We start from the raw sequence: 21,891 nt of genomic DNA on the forward strand, positions 1-21,891 counted from the left end.
ATATTTTTAAGATACTGATGTCATTTCCTTTGGACATATACCTGGAAGTGGGATTGCTGAATAGTACGATAGCTCTTGGTAGTTCTATTTTTAATTTTTTGAGTAGAGTCTATAATGTTTTCCAAATTGATTGTACCAATTTACTTTCTCACCAATAGTGTACAAAGTTTCCTTTTACTCCACATCCTCATCAACACTTGTTATTTCTTATCTTTTCAATTATAGCCATTCTAACAGGTATGAGGTGATATCTCATTTTGGTTTTTTTTTTGCATTCCCTGATGATTAGGGATGTTAAGCGCTTTTTCATTGACCTGATGACAATCTATATGTCTTCTTTGGGAAAGTATTTGTTCACATCATCTGTGAATTGTTTAATTGGATTGTTCTTTTTTATTGATTTTTGTCAGTTTTTTTTATATTTTGGGTATTATATTCTCCATTCTGCAAAGCTAGGTCTAGTGCTGAGGGCCTCCCATTTTTTTCACTTGGGCAGTGCTTGAAGTGTTCAGGGTTATGCATCTTCTACCAGAGCAACAGAGTTGACCCAGCTGTCTGTGTATGCTCATGGACCATCTGCAGAAGCACAAGTGTGCTACATGAGGAGGGATTTATGGGTTGCTGGGGGCATATTCGTGCTATTTGGGGTAAGTTTGCAGGTGATGTATCCTATGAAGTTCATGGGTGGACCTCTTGTAAAAGTTCATGAAGTGGTTAGTAGAAATGTTGAGTCTTTGTTGAGATCTGTGCTCCAGTTGCTGTGAGCACCCTTTTTCTTTCTCTGCCAATCTTCTTATCTTTCTGGATGGGATAAGAAAGAAGTGGTCCTCTTGGGCATAATCCTTCTTGGCTGTGGAAGCCAGATACATACTATATTCTCACTTCCCCCATGGGAGTAATTTTAGGTTGAAGGGGTTTCTCTTGGGAGTGAGCAGTGTTGTCTTGGGGAGAGGTGATGTGGTAATGTTCTTCCTACCCGCCTTGACATTCCTATTCTTGGAATTCTTGCTCCAAGTGGTCCTGGGACTTCTGGGCTCCCATAAAGGTACTCTTATCTCTCCATAGTTGATAAAATCTGTTTCTATGGGAGGATGAGGTCAGAAAACTCTTATTCCATCATCATATGTCCCTCCCTGTATTTTGATTTTTTTTTTATCATTCAGCACTTTGCATATGCCATTTCACTGCATTTTGACCTTTATTATTTCTAGTGTAAAGTCAGTTGTTTGTCCTATTGGTGTTCTCTTGTATGCAAAAAAATCCTCTTCCTTGCTGCTTTTAGTATTTTCTCTTTCTCTGTGGTCTTCAACGTTTTTACTATTTTATGTCTGAATGTGGTTCTTTCTGTGTTTTTTCCTTCTTGTAGTTCATGGAGCTTCTTGAATGTGTATATTAATGTTTTTCATCAAATTTAGGAAGTTGTCACACATTATTTCTTGAAAATTTTTTACCACTTTACCCTCTGCACTAGTATTCTCAGTAAATGTGTATTGTTGCTGTTAATGGTGTTCTACATTTCTTACAGGCTTTGTTCATTTTCTTTTCTTATTCTTCAGATAGCAGAATCTCTATTTTTCTGTCTTCTATGTCATTGATTTTTTCTTCTCATTGAAATTTACTATTAGATTTCTGTCATAAATGTAAAAATTTCAACTTTTATACTTTGGAATTCTAGATTTGGGTAATTTCTGTATCTTTTGTTTTATATTTGATATGACATTTTTTATTTTCCTTTACTTCTTTAAACCTGTTTTCTTTAAGTCTGAACTTTTATAATAGCTGCTTTGAAGTTTTTTTTGCTTCATCTGACATCTGGGTTCTCTCAAAGGCAATTCTGTTGCCTGCTTTTTTCCCTATGTATAGGTTACTCTTTCCTATTTCATTGCATGCCATAATTTCCCCTGAACACTGAACATTTTAGATAACATATTGTAGCAACTCTGGATCCTGGTTTTTCCTCCTTTTCTGGAACTGTTGTAATTTTACTTATGTAGTGACTTTGCTGAACTGTTTTAGTGAAGTCATTTTCTTCCTCCAGTGGATCCTCTGATGTTGCTCCTTAGAGGAAGCAGCCTGAGGATGCACGAAATTCCCCCTGGATGACAGTAGTGTTAGCAGGGCATTCTGACTTTTCCCTCTGACTTCTGTGGTAAGCTATCTGACCGCATTACAACCACATGCTAGCACCACTAGTTGCTGACTATGGGTGAATTATTCTCAGCAATACTCTGGGGGCGTTAATTGCTCCTTAGTCTAAATTCAATTTCAGCCCTTTTTCAGGCGTGGTCTTTGAGACCAGTCTTAGAGATTCTGACTCTAGTATGGCTCTTACTAGCTGTCTTTTCCCCTGCTTTTCTCTGGTGAACTCCTCTCTATTCTGTGTTTTAGCTGATTGCTCTCAGGGAGTTGCCAACTGTCTCTTAATTGCTTACAGTGAAAACCTCCATTGTTTTTGAGAGTGCCCTTAGAGCTTGAAGTTTCCCACCTTTTGTTACAAATAAACTCAGTTCCCTTGGGACATCTGTGGCGTTCTCTTTTTCTTAGCCTGCGTCTCCCTGGTGTGGGGTGAGGTGAGACTCTGTGCCACTACTTTGGAATTGTAGGTGGGGTTAGTAGTCTGTTCCTCCTAAAGTGATTCCACTGTGTTCTGTGCAGGAAGTAGATGGGGGACGGTGGCCTTTGCTCTTCTCAGCTTGCATAGAACTTCTACCTATGACTGATGTGGGGTGAAGTTTTCTTGGCCCTCTTAGCCTGCTAGACCTGATCGTATAGCTTACAGCATATGAATGGGGACTAGGTCGAGGATGAACATTCAGACCTCTCATGTATTTCTGGAGTAGAGATTTTGTTACCCAGAACTGGGGGCCATAAGAAGTACTGGCTGTCTGCTGTTCCTGGTTAGATATCAGTGGCCTGGACCAGGAGGTGAGGAATGAAGGAGCTGTCTGTTCTCAGCTTTACCCACCTGGAGTTGAACTTCCTCCTAGTTGAACTAGTTGTGTGTGTGTGGTGGAGGAGAGTGCTGATATGGGGAAGGATGGGAGTAGATAGTAGGTTAAGTATCATGGACTCCTGCTGTTCTTACTGAAATTTCGTAGATATTCTTGAGTAAATATTTATTTATTTATTTATTTACAAATAATAATTATTTGTTGTTGCTCTTACTAAATTTTTCTGAGAAATTAAATGCCGTTTTTTTGTAATTTTTACCAATTATAGTTCTCTCCCTATAGAGTTTGTGGGACTCCTTATCTTGCTATTATGGAAGTCAGCTCCATATTCTTTAAGCATTAATTGCTATAGGTTTTTGAGATATATACTATACATATCTTACTCATTATACTGTATGTACTGGGTTTACATTCTGATTCTTTTTTAGTAGCACTGCTTTATTTGGAATACTTAAGAAATATTGATTCATATCGAGTCATGCAGTTTATTAGATTTCAGTACATTAAGGTGAAATATAATTATGAGCATATATTTTTAGTACTTTCAGTTATACTTCAGTTAATTAAAAACGTTTATATTAATTTGATGTTTCTTAAAAATACATTGTGATTTTACACAATATGGATCTACCTCAAAAATAATCTTAAGCAAAATAATGTGTATACAAATGGATACAAGCTATATGATTATATTTTATAAAGTACAGCAACAATACAAATAGAACAAACAATCCTAAGATTGGTATGGAACCACAAAAGAATCAGAACAGTGGTAATCTTTTAAAAAAATATCTCAGTACTCTTTACACAGTTATGTTCATCTTGTGAAATTTCACTGAATTTTAGACATGTGCATTTTTATGTATATTTAAATAAAAACTTAAATAGTGTATTATGGGATCCATGTGAATTATTAGTTTTAACTGAATACAGTTCAGAGTAAATTTATTATATTAAACTTTCTATTTACTTTTGTATTTAAAACTGATGGTACTTTGGTCCTCTAGTTTTAAGGACACTTGTTTCCTACTTTTATAAATGAAATAAAAGTTCAAAATATAAATTATAAAATCATGAACAATTATTTTTAATATTGTGTTTCCTCAGGACATTTTAAAAAACTGTGAATCTCAAAATATTTTAGAAATATTGAAATTTAGAGGACATTTATGAATTGTTAAAAAATAAAGCATGTTATTTTCATAATTTGAAGGAAAATTCTATATGCAAGTTAGACCCTTTATATAATATATATAAAATCAGGGAGGTCTTTTTATCCTTTGTAATACATTTTCAAATTTTATCCTGTAGGACTATTTTGAAAGAAAGTGGGTTTGCCAGATACCTTCATTCAGCTGTTCTTATCAATGGAGCTATGCTTATTTTTGGAGGAAATACCCATAATGACACTTCCTTGAGTAACGGTGCAAAATGTTTTTCTGCCGATTTCCTGGCATATGACATAGGTATGTATCTGTTAGGATTGTACAAAGTAGGAAATACCAGAAATTTATCATATAGTGATTCTCAAATACATTAATTGACAGCATGTGTATATGTCATTTTAGAGATAAATTCAGTGACAGATTATGAATGGAATTCTCTCTAATTTCAGCACAAAGTAGTATAGGGCCAGGAGAACAGACACTCTAGGTTTAAGCATCCTTTTTGAGGGCTTTTGTATATTGCATCCCTATGTGAGCCCTTTATCAGTCTATTGTGTTGCCATATTAGTTTTGATAACAGATATGGGGCTCTGTCGAATTATGTAAATTACAAGTAGTAGGAATGCAAGCATTTTAGGGTTAGTGTGTATGAGCAAAGATGCATTTAAATTAAACACAGAGTTATATAGTTCCTTTGTGTAGGAAGATGATAGAAGTAAAGAGAGGAGCATAGAGACAGTAGAGCTAATGAAATAAGATTTGGGGACAAAATGGAAACCCAGAACATATCTGGGAATGGAAGTAACCAAATAAGAATATTTTTCAGAGAGCCAGAAGTACAGTGTATTTATATATTTTTCTTAATTTTAATTATGCTATCTATAGTCCTTTAATTTCTAAACATTAAATGAATATATTTTTTGAAATACTAAATTTAGCTACCCAGTAGACCAGTATAGTGAAAATATTTCTTCTCTTTGTGTCATTTTATAGATGAAGACTACTTGATATTTAAAATATATTTAACAGTAGTTCAGAACAGTTTTAATTGATGGTGTAAAGTAAAATGCCAATTTTAAGCTATTATGAAACTTCCTGATAAATAAAAATAAAAAATAAACTAAAGAATAACACACTTAATGGATTTAAGAGATACAGTTTTGCTCTTAAACATCATAAAGGCACATAGTCTACTTTGAAAAATTATTTCAAGTGGTGGCATATAAAAAAAATTATGCCTATTAGTAAGGACTTTGGTTTTTATACTGTTATACATTTGGAAGGAAATTCCTAGTGATAAAATTAAGCATATTTTTTGATTCTAAACTGTGAGTATCTGTCTGTGATTAATCATTATAAAGAATCCACGGCCTTTAGGATTTTTAGATACTAAATAATTAAATCTTTACCTTTTTGGACTAATAATTTGAAGTGATAATTCATTATCAAAATTGGATTGTCTTGGTTTATAAATTAATGCTGAGATCCTGAAAAATGGATTAAATGATGTTCTGAATCTAGGCTCCTTTTTATGATCTGTCATTGCCAGGCTGAGGTTGCCAACGTATTTTTTTGGCTGTGATGAGACAGTAAGCTTATTCCTCTGGAGGTAGATAAAGGGATTTTGTTTCATTTTGTTTTTTCTTTCTTTTCAATTTGTTATTATTGTAAAAAACCTATGAAGTGAGATTTTGGACTTTTTCAGAAGATTCTTCAAGGAGTTACCACCTACTTTGCATACGTTAATGAAGGAGTTAATGTTGAGGTATTTTGTAGCTAACATATTGGGAAATTAATTGTATTCCTTCCATATTGTTCAAGATTATTATATTTTAGGGTTTATGTATCAAAAAAGCTTATCCATGTGAAAAATAATAGAGGTATTAGATTAGTTTGAGAGAGATCAGATTATCATTATTCTAATTACTATTTGTTAAGTGTTTCTAAGGATTAGATAGTGTGCTAAGGACTTTATATACAATATCTTAACCTCTCTAATAATTTCTAACAAGGTGTTAATAAACTCATTTCTGGAATATTAAGCCCAAAACCATGCAGGTGGTAAGTAGTACATCCAGCTTTTGTAACTCCTAAAACTTACGTAGTCTTTCTACTTGAGTACCTCATGCTGCTGTTTGGTTGGATCCATTTTATGTTCTAATTTTGTAACAGATTATCAGACACTTATGTTTAATAATGTTTTTTAATGCTGTGGAAAGATAGAAGCAAATACCAGTTTTGTTTTTCAAGCAAATTTTCAGATGGGAGAGAGAATAACATTTTAAGCAGTTTTTACACTTAAACATAACATTAACAATTAACAACAAAATATTAACAATATTAACAAAACCTAAAACAACATAGGATAAAAGTGTTCTGTTTTACCTCATTTGATTATTTTTGTGCCGTTCCCAATAAAGCTGTCCCCCCAAATCTGTTTTTATTCTCTTGAATTTGTGGCATCAAATGTTGGAATATTTTCCTGGGAAAAGTATTTTTTATATTTCAGAAAATGTTTTCCAAAATAGTTGTTTTCCTTATGGAGTATATTTTATGGAAATAAAATACAACCATTGCATAATGAACCAACTGGAAAATAGATCTGTTTTGAAAAAAAGGTCTTCTTGCTAATTTTTCTCTTTAGTACATTATCCTTGGACTTTTATGGCATGTTTAACTGGAGTGCACCTGAGGAGTTAGCTGATTGTATTGTGTTTTATGATGTTTAAATAAATAGGAATATTCTGCCAATACATTGCTCTAAAAAGTACTATTTCAACCTTAATTGCCATAGTAAATTTTACATAGTGAATATTGTTAATATTTGAGGACATAAACTTGACTTCACAGTTCTCATTGTTACACTATAGATGATAGATGTGGAAGGCACATGGCAGTGATTTTTTAACATGGCTGTACATCCCCCTTGAAGATTGTAGGGAAAAACTTAGATCTGTATAAACTGATTCTCTTAGATTAGGTACTGGGCATCTGTATTTTAAAAAAGTAACTCAAGTGCAATTGGTAATAGACCCAGGGCTGGTGAATGAGACTGAATCAACTCTAATATAGAATGATATATTACTTGGGCGCCTGGGTGGCTCAGTGGGTTAAGCCGCTGCCTTCGGCTCAGGTCATGATCTCAGGGTCCTGGGATCGAGTCCTGCATCGGGCTCTCTGCTCAGCAGGGAGCCTGCTTCCCTCTCTCTCTCTCTCTCTCTGCCTGCCTCTCCGTCTACTTGTGATCTCTCTCTGTCAAATAAATAAATAAAAAATCTTAAAAAAAAAAAGAATGATATATTACTTAACATTCTTGTTTATAAATCTAGCTTGAAATCAGATAACTTTGTTATTTTTTTGTTATTGTTAGTGGTAGTATTACTGCTTTCAGAAAGCCACCATGACACTTTATTCAAGATGAAAATGATCTTTGTGGTAAAGATAACCTTCAGCTAAAGATGTAATGGAAAAACATGCCTCATGTTCATCTTCTGTTATTAGACATTTATACTCTGAAATTATTTGGCTGTGTGAAGTATGCATTGTCATAAAAGTTAGTTTTCTAGGGTTAGAAGGAAAAAAGGTATCAGGTTGTTAGTTTTTTTTCACATCTCTAAAGTATCTCTAAGTAGTTTGAGGATTTTAGCATTTACAAATGAGAGATTGTCCTGAATTGAAACAGACATTAATAATGATCTGAATTTTGAGACATTATTTCAGAATCATCAAATGAAGAGCTATTATTACAAGAATGTTTGGTAGGCCTAACATAAAATTATGACCCTTTAAATACAAATGGTAGTCATTATTTTCCAGTAAGAAAATTTGCCCAGTGGTTAAGAGGATGTATAGAATTCTGAACAAGATGAAGGACAACTCAGAGATACAGGGATCATATATCTTTTTCTTCAAAAAGATAGTAGAAACACCAAAGTGTGATTTCCTGAATTAAAGTAGGATTTATATTAGAAATATATCTTGCAGAAAGCAGATATATTGAAACTGAAGCGAAAACTTCAAATCAGATCAAAATAATAAGAGTTCTAAAAATTTTTTTATTTCTGGGCACCTGGGTGGCTGAGTGGGTTAAGCCTTTACCTTCGGCTCAAGTCATGATCTCAGGGTCCTGGGATCAAGTCCCGCATCTGTCTCTCTGCTCGGCAGGGAGCCTGCTTCCTCCTCTCTCTCTCTCTGCCTGCCTCTCTGCATACTTGTGATCTCTCTCTGTCAAATAAATAAATAAATAAAAATTTTAAAATTTTTTTTCAAGATTTATTTATTCATTTGAGAGAGAAAGAGAGAGAGCACTCAGGAGGAGGACCAGAGGGAAGAGAATTTTGAGCAGATCCCCCATTTCCAAGTGCAGAGCCCCACATGAGGCTCAACCCAGGACTCTGAGATCATGACCTGAGCCACAATCAAGAGTTAGACACTTAACTGAACCAGCAAGGCACCCCTATTTTATTTTTTTTTTTTAAGTGAGCTCTACATTCAATCTGGAGTTTGAACTCAGAATCCTGAGATCAAGAGTTGTGTGCTTTACAAAGTGAGCAAGACAGGTGCTCTAATAATAAGAGTTTTTAAACTAAATTTCTTGAACATGACAGTTTTACTTATGACATTAATTTCTTGGTAGGTGATTATTTGAAAACAAATTCAGTAAAGAGAACTTAAAAGTAATTTCATATTTTCAGAAGCAGTATTATTTTAATTGGCAATGTGTAATAATATATACAGTTAACCACACAGTTAAAACACAGTGAAGTTGTAGTTCACTTGACTGGTTTATGAAACTTAGCATGCATACTTTTGTACACTCCTGTAGAATGTGTGTGTGTGTGTATGTACAATGGATACAATTTTATAAGATATGTAATTTCATTAAAAATCATATTTAAATAAAACATCTAATTATTTAATTTTTTGAACACACCAGCAAAATTATAAAAATCCCAACCTACTTGCTCTTTATAATTATTTTCATTTTCTGGAGGTAATTTCTTTAGTTCCTCTGTTAATTAATATTTTTCTATACCCTTTGTTAAATTGTTAGGGTTCTTTTTGGTGAAATCAGCACCCCTTGCCTGGTCACCTGAAAGAACCTATTTGTTTCTCTTTGTCATTAAAAAAACTCTTAAAATTATTCACACATTTTTTTTCACTGAATTTAGCCAACTACTGTTTTTAGCTTTATTGTATATTTTGCTCAAGGGGTCCTTTCTATAATATACTATTATATAGAAGAAATAGTATCTTCTTTTTTAAAAGGAGGCCAATAATTAAAGGAAAAAGTGACCTTTCATTTTGAGAAAAGAGAGAATTAGTATTTGTCAAATGTTTCCTGTGGTTCTTGGCACTTAACACGTGCTTTATGATATAACGCATCATAACCTCTAATAACACCTATGTAGTATGTATGGTTATATTATTTATAGGGGAAGAAACTGATTTAGCATGGTTAAACCCAAAGTCACATAGGTCATAAGATGGTCTATTTAGAATTTGAACCCAAGCCTAAGTTCAAATTTCTTTTGATTCTACCGCTATGCTGTAATAATGATTTTTTCTCTGATTTAACAGGAAAATATTTGAATGATCTTTAATTGGGGAAAGGGCATATAATATTTGCTAATGTGGCAAGTCACTCAAGAAAATTAGTTGTTTTTTTTTTTTTAAGATTTTATTTATTTGACAGAGAGAGAGAGAGATCACAAGTAGGCAGAGAGGCAGGCAGAGAGAGAGCGGAGGAAGCAGGCTCCCTGCTGAGCAGAGAGCCCGATGCGGGGCTCGATCCCAGGACCTGGGATCATGACCCGAGCTGAAGGCAGAGGCCTTAACCCACTGAGCCACCCAGGCGCCCCAAGAAAATTAGTTTTATTAGTAGATTTAGAGTTAATCAGATATTTAAGGTATATTTGAATTATATTGTACCTCCCCTCTCCCACAAATTAATCAGAGAATACTGATCTCAAGATAGAAAATCAAGGAAGAAGAAAAATGAAAAAAGAAAAATGAATAAATCTCTTTTTCTCTTAACAGATCTACTAGCGTTTTGAGAGATTCTTTTGAATGCAAAAATTGCTGAATACAGATTCTTGTAATAAAATATAAAACTGAAAGAAAAGTTTTCAAATGTCTTAACAAAACCCCAGGGGAAGAAGGCAGGGGGAAGCAGTCATGAATATAGAATAAAAAATTTAAAATAAATTATTTGCAAATAGAACTTGACAGTGTTTCAAAAGTATAATAAACTCTGACCAAATAGGAGTTATTCTAGGAATTCATGTATGATTCATCATCAAGAAACCTATAAATATTTTTACGTCAAGACTGTACAGAAGCCAACAGGAAATATCATTGTATGTTAAAACTATAAAATCATTTCAATTAAGATTGAGAGTCAAATAGTGATACACATTTTTCCAGGCAGAGAGTAAGAAACTAAATAAATATAAATATTCATTGAGTGAATCACAGGGGACAGTATCCTGAGTGGAGCTGTGGTGAGATAACCTAGGAAGAGTGTGCACTGTTTACATATTAGGAGACTTGGCCTAGTGGACGAAAAACCCAGTGAAGCACCGTCACTTAAGGGGCACATGGAAAAACATTTTGGCAACATCCATAAGTTTGGTTTTCTATTACAAAATATACAAATCAATAATGGAAGTTTTTCTTTATATCCATCTAGTTTTGAGTCTTATATATATAATAGGTGTATTGTTTTTAGTAATATGAATACTGACTGACTTTTGAACTGGCATTTCAAGTGGGTTATTAAAAGGATCTTTAAAATATGTCCTTAAAGTAGTATAGATATATATTTTCATGAAAAATATGAATAGTTTTAGAAAAATTAACCAGTGCCTATGCATTTTCCACCTGTACTATTTTTTGCATCATTGATAAACCAGTCTCTAATTTCAGCATAAGTTCTTAATGTAATTGTGTGGCCCTTTATAAAGAGATAATTTGGGTTTGAATGAATGCTACCTCTAATTTCTTGATTTTTTTTTTTTAAGATTTATTTATTTATTTGACAGACACAGATCACAAGTAGGCAGAGAGGAGGAAGCACGCTCCCCGCTGAGCAGAGAGTCCGATGTGGGGCTCGATCCCAGGACCCTGAGATCATGACCTGAGCCGAAGGCAGACGCTTTAACCCACTGAGCCACCCAGGCGCCCCTAATTTCTTGATCTTATGTGTATTGAATAAAATTTATAAATTAATATTTAGTACCTTGCAATATAAGTGTTTTTTAAAATCTGTATTTCAGAGAGTATATTTTAGTTTGGTCGTTAATCCCGTGTGGTTTTTCTGTTGTCATGGAATGGTGTTTTTGTCAGTTTTCATGGCATCAGTAGGCTGTGGGGTTTTGCTCTCATTTGTGTATCCTTGAAATGTTTGTTAGGTGATAGTGACCTGAGTGCTCTGGAAATACATTGTCTTCTTAGCAAGAAATACAATTATAGATTGTAGTTAGAGTAATAATAAACAGACTTTTCAATGTAATAATGGGAATAGACTATATGTAAACAAATTATATTAGTTTAATATTGAACTTTAAGGCATTTGTTAACTTCTACATGTTATAGGAAAACCAATCTATGTTTTATAATGAATTCTGGCCAAGAATGTGAAAATTCAGCAACAGAATTTATCTAGCTCAACTTTCTATTTTGTAGCTATTGAAGAAACAGGAAGGGATAAGTAGAAAGCCTATTTGTAACAACTGCTCTTGTACTTTTCTTTTCTTATTCTGTTGAAAAATCCTGGCATGTTGGGCAAATGTCAGCAAGGATCAAAAAGTGTCTTTATCCGCAAAAGTCGCTTATCTCAACAAGCTTTTCATAAGCTTGCAACTTAAATTCTGTTCTTCCTAAACTGTGTTTTTTTTTTTTTAATTTTATTAATTTATTTGAGAAAGAGCACAGAGTGGGGAAGGGCAGAGGGAGAAGGAGAAGCAGACTCCCCGCTGAGCGGGGAGCCCAACATGGGGCTTGATTGCCAGGCCCTGGGTTCATGACCTGAGCCGAAGGCCGATGCTTAACCAAATGAGCCATCCAGGCATCCCATTTTCTAAACAGTTTTATGAATGAAAACAATTTGCCAGCAGTTCTAAGAAACTGCAGAGGAAACTCACATTTATTGTATTGTATTAGTCAGTACAGGTTAGGTTATACTCTGGCAACAAACAGTCCTGCCATAGTCTGGGTTCTCTGGAAAGCAAATTCTAAGACAGAGTGTAGTGTTTGGGGACCTTAGTGAGTCATTGGGATACACAGCTCTGAAAAGGACATGAAAGAATCAGGATTGGGCAGAGGGAAACCCAAGTAGACCTTAACAGCTGCAGCCGACCCCAGGGGAACTCTGGAGGTGAAATGTTCCTCAGAGTTGTCCTTTGTGAGGATGGAATAGCCAGGCCGTGATCAGTCGTTGTATGAGAGTCACTCCTCGGAGTGTCGTAACTTGGGTGAGGAAGCTGTGTGTGGAGCTAAAGCCGTCTCCGTGGGGGCTGGTAGCTGAATGATGTTGCTTCATGCCAGTCCTAGCAGCAGGGACAAGAGGTTCTTTCTGAAGGTGTATTTAGGCAGATCATGTCCATGTTCATCACGATGTGTTCTTTGAGCTACTCGGTCTACTTCAAGCACATTTCTCAAGAGCTCCTCTAGGACTCCAGTGACCCATTCTTCCTGGGGGAAACCTGGGTTACTGCTTTGGCTTCTGTAGCTGGTTTCAGGGCTATAACTGATGTTCAGCCTGTCCCCCTTTTATTATTTTTTGTAAATATTTCTTACTTTCGGTTGGAACCTCTTACAATCTTTGTGACTTACCTGGTGGTATGATGTAGACCCTTATCCTTAGGTATTTGAGCCCTGGTCATTACGTACCTCCTGCTCTGGGTATTGAAGTTGCCCATTTACCATCACTCTTGGCAAGAGGATACCAAGGGACACCCAAGGGATCATCTGTGTACCAAACATATTCCCCTCCCCTTATTTTGTAACAGTGGTCCTACCTTTCTTTGATGATCAGAGCCAATTATCCCTGCCAAGATGGTGACTCCTTTTTCGCCTGCTTGCTGGTACCTTGACAGAAGGAGCCTGAAGTGCCTAAGGGACACTATGGCTTATAGTTCAGAGGGGCATTGCTTTGGCCTCTGGCGGAGTATTTCCTCTTTGGGGAATAAGATCTCTAATCCTGCAGAGCCCAGATTTCTGGGATAAGAAGCACAAATTACTCAACTGTATCACTGAAAGTGAGACCACTAAGAGTGGCTTTTACTCCTTGGGTCCTGGACTTTTATATTCTTCCTACTGGGAACAGATTACCATGTAAAGTTGCTAAATTCCAAGGTGTATCCTGCATGGTGGTGTTTCATTTGTGCCTATCCAAAGGTCTGTCAGACTGTGTGTTACGGGATCCAGTGGATCCCATGGTTATGGGCTCATTCCAATACTTCCTTTGCTGTAGTGTGTCTTTTGATTACATAGGATCCCCTGCTGCTTGATCTATTACTTCATAATTTCTAAGGCAGTCATACTGGTTAAGACTCTGTGGTTGGGAAAAATCAAACTGATATTCCGAGTATGTATCTATTCTTGTCCTAATGAATTGTTGATCAGATTAGGGTGGAAGGGGCCCATTTGTAGTCAGCTTGCCACTAAGTGTTTATTTGGTGGCCTTGGGGAATGGTTTCATTAAGGGACCAGAGTTGATACCTTGCTGGCAGGCTGACCAATTGCCAGTAACAGTAGCTCGATCAGCTTTGTTCAGAGGAGCCCATGTTATTGCATCCCTAGATGACTTCCATCTCTCTATCATGGCTAGTTTGTTCATGTTCTCATTGTGCCAGCACTGAGGTATCCTATAGTGGAGCCTACCTGATGCTAGCTGTTTTAGTCATTTGTTTGCTTGTTGTTTGCTGTCGCTTCCATGTTAGATGCTCTCTGATGCCTTTAAATTGTGTCACAAAGATCTTTATATTTTGTACTCGTTCAAATATAGCCATCCATGTGCCTCTACCCCAGGCCCTCTTTGTTTCTGATCTTTCAGTATTTCTCTACGCTACTGATCAGTGAGCTAGACCACTAATTACTGCTCTTGGGCCATTTCTCTTTGCACACATTGTGGATGACACACTGCCCAAAGACCTGCCCCATTGAGAGGCTTTTTCTTTTCCATTGTTCCTTGAGGTCACTCCTGAGTGAGGTTCTCTAGGTGATGTCCACTTTTGACTTGTGCCCACATATCAAGCTGAAATATTTGTACTTTTCTCTTCTTGGTATCCGGGCATAGAGAATTCTTCGTATGACCATAGCTGTAAGATGACAGGTGCTGGTGCAACAGTGATATTTAACATGGGGCCTGAACTACCTGTTCGTGCAGAGTGCTTGTGCATTATGTGATCTGGCTCACACTTGATCTTGGGTGCCACTTTCATTTTATGTTCTTATGATTCTTGATAACAGAGTCAGCTCATAATATAAAACTCTGAACACATGGTCAGTTGATAACACAGGGTCTCTATCTCTGGCAGGGTCCAATAACATGGCAGGCATAGAGAATAAGATTTTCCACTGCAGATGATATGGCCTTTGACATGTGTATGGGGTCTGCATTGGGATTTTACTGGGATTCTACTTTCTGTATATTTCATGTGCTACTTTTCCCAACAGTGCCACCACCAATAGCTATAATTCTTCTGGGTCATGCAGCCCTAACTGCAAGTCTGCTTACAAAGTGTAGCCTGAACCTATAGCAGAGCTATTCCCTACCCTGGCATGAACTCAGAGCTGACAGCCTTTCGTGTTGTTTAGTATGTGGGCTAGAGCAGTATTCCCAGGACTGAAATAAGCTACCTTCAGAACCCAAAGAGACCTACTGGATGGTTTGCTTTCTGCTTTTCATGGGCATTGCAAGATGTAATAATTGGCCTTTCTTTCTTTTTTTTTTAAGATTTTATTTATTTATTTGACACAGGAGAGAGATCAAGTAGGCAGAGAGGCAGGCAGAGAGAGAAGGGGAGGCAGACTCCCTGCTGAGCAGAGAGCCTGATGTGGGGCTCGATTCCAGGACCCTGAGATCATGACCTGAGCTGAAGGCAGAGGCTTAACCCACTGAGCCACCCAGGCACCCCAATAATTGGTCTTTCAATTCAGATGAGCTGTCTGAAAATGTTCTTGACCGCTGGTTCCCTAAATATTTTACTAATATGAAATCTGAATCTTTGTAGGTTTTATCTTTCACCCTTTGAAGCCTGTATGTCTGAACAAGGCCTCCATTGCATAAGCCTTTCTTACTCATCTGTTCACAGTTAGAATGATGTCATTAATGTAAAGGAACAATGTAATGTTCTGCAAGATGTCCAATTGGACCAAATGTGTTATATGTTATGACAAAAGGAGGGAGAGTTAGTATGATCCTGAGCGAAAATTGTGAATGTATACTATTTCCTATTCCATATGAAAGCAAACTGTTTTTGATCCTCTTTTTTGAAAGCAAACAAACATTTGCAAAAAATGGTCATGTTAATCTGCTTTAACAAAAATACGCATTTTGCATAGTGACTACTGTTTGGGCTACTACCTGGTAGTAGGCTCTTGTCATCCTCCAGGCTTTGTTTGGTTTGCAGGGCCCAGATCGGTGATTTAAAAGGAGATTTGATGGGGTCCATCATCCCTGCATTCTTTAATTCTTCAGGGCAATACTAATTCTTGCCACCCCCCCAACCCCCCAGAATGCAACATTTGTTTAAAACTTAATACATTATCCAAGGGGGTGGTTGTTTCAGAAGTTTCCACTTGATCTTTTCCACTGTGAAAGCCAAGGACCCAATGTCAGTGTTGTGCCATTTGCCAGAAACATCCAGAACATGACCACTTCATAGGTGAAGTGACTCATTTTGAACAGGACCTTGGCCAGGTCGTCATTAATTACCTCATTGCCATATATCCCTCCTGTAAACAGAGGCCATGATGATACTTCATATCCAGGGTGTCAGTGCTAACTCAGACCTTGTCCAACTGTACTTGAAATGTTTGTGCTGCTTTTCCCCCTAGTTATGCAATTAAATGATCATGGGTGACTTTGATAAAGAAATAGGGGAGTTATTACCATGTACACTTACTGTGGTATCGCAGGTTCATTCCCTGTAGGCATCAATTTTAAATATATCAAATCTGGACTTCATAAATGGCTCACTTTCAGAAACTGAGCAATAAATTGTGACTTTTTATTGCGGCATCTACCATCAGCCTCCTGATCATCCATCCTTGATTTCTTCTGATGATTTAAGTTAGGTAGTAGTGCCCTTGCTGGCTGCCTATTTTGCTTTGAGGGATGCTGTGGTCTTTTAAACATCTCCATAATTTTTAACGTGTTAGTCTCCTTGACTGATGCTCCAACCTTGCTTCTTATTATAAATCTTGCCCTCTACTTGGATTGGATTCTGATGGTTTAATGTCACCAGTTGGGATGGATTATCTTTTTGTCTCCATCATTGAGCTCAGTTTTCTTGTGGTTTCTCCTACCATCAGCTTTGGTCTGTGGAGAAGAGCCAGCACATTCTTATTGGTTCCAGTACCACTTTCTCTATCCCATTCTTCATGACTTTGGTAAATGGCATACCCTCTGGCCCTTTCCATAGATAGAAGACCTGGTAGATTTTCTGGTGTTACATTAGTATATCCACTGCAGAATGCCCATATTTCTAGACTTTTTATCTTCTCTTTGCTCTTTGTTATGGCACTTCTAACATTTTGACCTTACTCAGCAAAGGCTGTATTTTTTATGTCTCTACGCGTCTTCTTTTTCTTTTTTAGCTTTATTGAGGTATAACTGGCAAAATTATAAGATATAAAAACATGTACATTGTAATGATTATATGTGTACATTGTGATAGGAATCCCTTAGTATAGTTAATGCATCCATAAGTTCACATTTTTTTCCTTTTTTTTTTTTAAAGACTATTTATTTATTTATTTTACAGACAGAGATCATAAGTAGGCAGAGAGGCAGGCAGAGAGAGAGAGAGGGGGAAGGAGTGTCGCCGAGGAGCAGAGAGCCTGCTGTGGGGCTCAATCCCAGGACTCTGGTTTGTGACCTGAGCTGAAGGCAGAGGCTTTAACCCACTGAGCTACCCAGGTGCCCCTTTTTTCCTTTTTTTAATTTGATGTTCTTTGTAGAGTAAGTTCTACTCTTTCAGCAAATTTCAATGATGCAATACTCTGTTATCAACTAAGTAACCATGTTGTATATTAAATCCTCATACCTGGCTCATTTTATAACAGAAAGTTTGTATCCTTTTTATGAACCTCTCCTTATTGCCCCTATTCCTTAGTCCCTGGCAAACATTTTTTGACTGTTTCTATGAGCTTGACTTTTTTTTTTCCCTTTAGATTCCACAAATAAAGACAAATACTGTGTAGTATTTATCTTTTTTTCTCTGGCTTACTTTGCTTAGTGTGATACCTCCAATGTCCATCCTTGTTTTCTTAAATGGCAGGATTTCTTTCTTAGGGATGAATAATATTCTATTGTGTATGTATATACATACACACATGTATATATACATATATATATATAATGCATACACATATATATGTAGATATGTCACATCTTCTTTATCCATTCAGCCATTGATGAACACTCTGGTTGTTTCTGTATCTTGGGTTCTGTGAATAATGCTGCAGTGAACATGGGAGTGCAGAGATCTCTTTGATATCCTGTTTTCATTTCCTTTGGGTATATACCCAGATGTGGGATTGCTGGATCATATATGGTAGTTTTATTTTTAATATTTTGAGGAAACTTCCTCTTTGAGGGACAGTGACTGAACCAATTTACATCCCCACCAACAGTGCACAGGGTTCCCTTTTCTTCATGTCCTTATCAACACATGGTATATTTTCTCTTTTTGATGATTGCCATTCTAACACGTGAAGTGATAGCTAATTGTGGTTTTGATTTGCTTTTCCCTGATAACTAGTGTTATCGAACACCTTTTTTGTTATTATTTCACAGAGAGAGAGAGAGAGAGAGAGAGAGTGAGAGCAAGCACGCGAACAACTAGGGAGAGGGAGAAGCAGCCTTCTTGCTTAGCAGAGAGCCTGATGTGGGGCTTGATCCCAGGATCTGAGGTCATGACCTGAGCTTAAGGCAGACACTTTACCAACTGAGCCACCCAGGCACTTCTGAATACCTTTTCTTTTCTTTCTTTCTTTTTTTTTTTTTTTAAGATTTTATTTATTTATTTGACAGAGAGATCACAAGTAGGCAGAGAGGCAGGCAGAGAGAGAGAGGGGGAAGCAGGCTCCCCGCTGAGCAGAGAGCCTGACGCAGGACTCGATACCCAGGATCCTGAGATCATGACCTGAGCCGAAGGCAGTGGCTTAACCCACTGAGCCACCCAGGCTCTCCTGAATACCTTTTCTTATACCTTTTGGCCATTTAGATGTCATCTTTGGAAAAATATCTGTTCATTTCCTCAATCCATTTTTTTAAAAATTTGTATTTATTTTTTAAAATTTCTTTTCAGTGTTCCAGAATTCATTATTTATGCACTACACCCAGTGCTCTGTGCAATACGTGCCCTCCATTATACCCACCACCAGGCTAACCTAACCTCCCACCACCCTCACTTCCAAACCCTCAGTTTGTTTCTCAGAGTCCATAGTCTCTAATGGTTTGTCTCCCCCTCCAATTTCCCCCAACTCACTTCTCCTCTCCATCTCCCCATGTCCTCCGTGTTATTCCTTATGCTCCACAAATAAGCGAAACCATATGATAATTGACTCTCTCTGCTTGACTTATTTCACTCAGCATAATCTCCTCCAGTTCCATCCATGTTGATAAAAAAGTTGGGTATTCATCCTTTCTGATGGAGGCATAATACTCCATAGTATATATGGACCATATCTTCTTTATCCATTCGTCCGTTGAAGGGCATCTTGGTTCTTTCCACAGTTTGGCGACTGTGGCCATTGCTGCTATGAACACTGGGGTACAGATGGCCCTTCTTTTCACTACATCTGTATCTTTGGGGTATATACCCGGTAGTGCAATGGCAGGGTCATAGGGAAGCTCTATTTTTAATTTCTTGAGGAATCTCCACACTGTTCTCCAAAGTGGCTGCACCAACTTGCATTCCTACCAACAATTTAGAGGGTTCCTCTTTCTCCACATCCTCTCCAACACATGTTGTTTACTGTCTTGTTAATTTTGGCCATTCTAACTGGTGTAAGGTGGTATCTCAGTGTGGTTTTGATTTGAATCTCCCTGATGGCTAGTAATGAACATCTCTATCCATTTTTTAATTGGATTGTTTTTTTTCTTTTTGTTGCTGAGTTGTGTCAATTTCTTTGTATATCTTTGTATATTAAACCTTTAACAGATATATGATTTACAGATATTTTCTACCATTCTGTAGGTTGCCTTTTCATTTTGTTGATTGCTTCCTTTGCTGTAAATAGGAGTCATTTTGATAGTGAGCTTACATCATCTCCTGGGTCCATTTCAGGGCATAAATCCTGCATCTTGGGAGAGTGCTTTTAAATCTGTAAACTCTCCCTAATCCAATATAAGTCCCCTTGGGTCACTTTCCCCTTATTATCGAGTACAATGTGTACTTCCCCAACTTCTGCCAATATTTGCTTTTTAGGTCTTCCAGATACTTGGGGCATCATCCCTTTTCTTCCTTAGCAGTCACAGCATGTCCCTGGCTGAGTTATGCTGAGCCAAGATTATTGACTCCATGGCCAATAGGGAAGGAGTGAACAGATTCTGAGCTGGGGCACAAGTCTTGCTGGAGAGAAGCCTGCATTGTGTTCAAGCAAGGACTAATACTATCTATGCAGGGTACGGTGGACAACTTCTGCAGTCTCAAATGATTCTGGAAAATTTGGGTAGATTATCAGAGGTGTCAACTCAGATGTCCCCAACCCATGTGTCATGGTCTTTTTCTTTTCCTAGCTGGGCCTTGACTTTGAAATAGCAGACATTCTTTAATTTGCAAACTTTCTATACTTGGCACCCCTTATATATGGGACTAAGGAGGGCCTCTGGCTTTCTTGGCCTTTTTTATATTTTTATTTAGTTATTATTTTTTTAAGATGTAATTTATTTATTTGTCAGAGAGAGAGAGAGAGCAGTAGTGGGGGAGTGGCAGGCAGAGGGAAAAGCAGGCTCCCTGCTGAGCAAGGAGCCTGATGTGGGACTCAATCCCAGGACCCTGGGATCATGACCTGAGCTGAAGGCAGACACTTAACTGACTGAGCCACCTAGGTGATTGGCTTATCACCAATAAGATAAGCCATCTATTTATCTTATTATTTTTTAAAGCTTTTATTTACTTGAGAGACAGAGAAAGAGTTGGGGGGAGAGATAAAGGGAGAGAATCACAAGCAGACTCTTTTTTTTTTTTTTTTTTTAGAGGCCAAACTGCTCTTTTTTTTTTTTTTTTTTTAAGATTTTATTTATTTATTTATTTGACAGACAGAGATCACAAGCAGAGAGACAGGCAGAGAGAGAGGAGGAAGCAGGCTCCCTGCTGAGCAGAGAGCCCGATGTGGGGCTCGATCCTAGGACCCTGAGATCATGACCTGAGCTGAAGGCAGCGGCTTAACCCACTGAGCCACCCAGGCACCCCAACAAGCAGACTCTTTGCTGAACCCAAAAGTGGGGCATGATCCCACAATCCCAAGATCACAACCTGAGCCAAGATCAAGAGTTGGACACTTACTCGACTGAGCCACTCAGGCGCCCCTCATTATCTTTTTTCTAGCTCAGTGGGGCGAAGCTGTAGACATGTGGTTTTAGTATATTAGTAGTTAACTGTTACCAGACATCTGATACTTCACACCTGCTAGAATATTCCCTTCCTTTGGCATACCTTCCTAATTTACCAGTGGTATAGATTAATAGTTGATGACATCTTGTGCCAGAGGCTTTCTCTGTTATGCTTACAGCAGTGATAGGTTCTTTGCTGCTAGCCTGGTGGTATGTGATGCAGCTCACAACCTCCATCTTGCTTCTTGCTCTTCTTGCGTCAGTGCTGGTACCAGCTATCATAGTTGGGTTCTCTGGGAAGTAGACTCTGAGACGGAGTTTCGTGTTTATGATGTTTGTTGAGAGCCCTTAAAATCAGTGTCTTTGGGAGAGGTAGGGGAGAAAGCAGGATTTGACAAAAGGAAAAGTTGAGTTGTGATACTGGACAGACAACCTTAGTCAACTCAATTCACAAGAAACTCTGGAGGTAAAATGGGTGGTATGTTGGGATGAAGTGACAGGACCTTTAAAACCTCATGTTGATCAGCAGTTGCATGTGAATCATCCTTAAAAAGATGTGGCCTTGCGTGAAGTGGCCCAGAGATACCGAGGCACTTGCCGAAGTAGTTTGCAGCTGATGACTGCTCTCCGACAGCTTTCCCAGCAGCAGGCACAACAGTTCCTTCCTTGAATGAGGTCTGGGTAGCACATGTCCATGTCCACCATGAATCTCTAAGTTTCAGAGGATTAAGACCAATAAAAGTTAATTTCTCACTCATACCACATGTCTAATGTTGGAGGCAGGGAAGATTAAGCTTATTGTCATCACGTAGGGACCCAGGACGAAATTGCATTGTCTTTCATTGGTAATTCAGTGGTTCCGTCTAGAAATACAGGTGTCACTTTAACTTGCATTTTGTTGGCAGAAACAAGTCATATTATCACATCCAACTTCTAGGAAGTGTGGGAGTTTAATTTTACCACGGACCTGAAGGAAGAGAACATG

The 21,891-nt window shown here is 37.5% G+C and overlaps 1 protein-coding gene across 7 annotated transcripts in view; it reads left to right on the forward strand.

The window, feature by feature from the left end:
- ATRNL1 (attractin like 1) overlaps positions 1-21,891 on the forward strand; it is an 817,982-nt gene that overhangs the window by 113,129 nt on the left and 682,962 nt on the right. For all 7 annotated transcript variants that reach the window (XM_047702609.1, XM_047702610.1, XM_047702611.1 and 4 more), the window contains exon 10: positions 4,263-4,417. In XM_047702609.1, coding sequence (XP_047558565.1) covers positions 4,263-4,417 — 155 coding nt within the window. The remainder of the gene's footprint in view (positions 1-4,262; positions 4,418-21,891) is intronic.

Source organism: Lutra lutra, chromosome 14 (genome assembly GCF_902655055.1).
Source record: "Lutra lutra chromosome 14, mLutLut1.2, whole genome shotgun sequence".
NCBI lineage: Eukaryota > Metazoa > Chordata > Mammalia > Carnivora > Mustelidae > Lutra > Lutra lutra.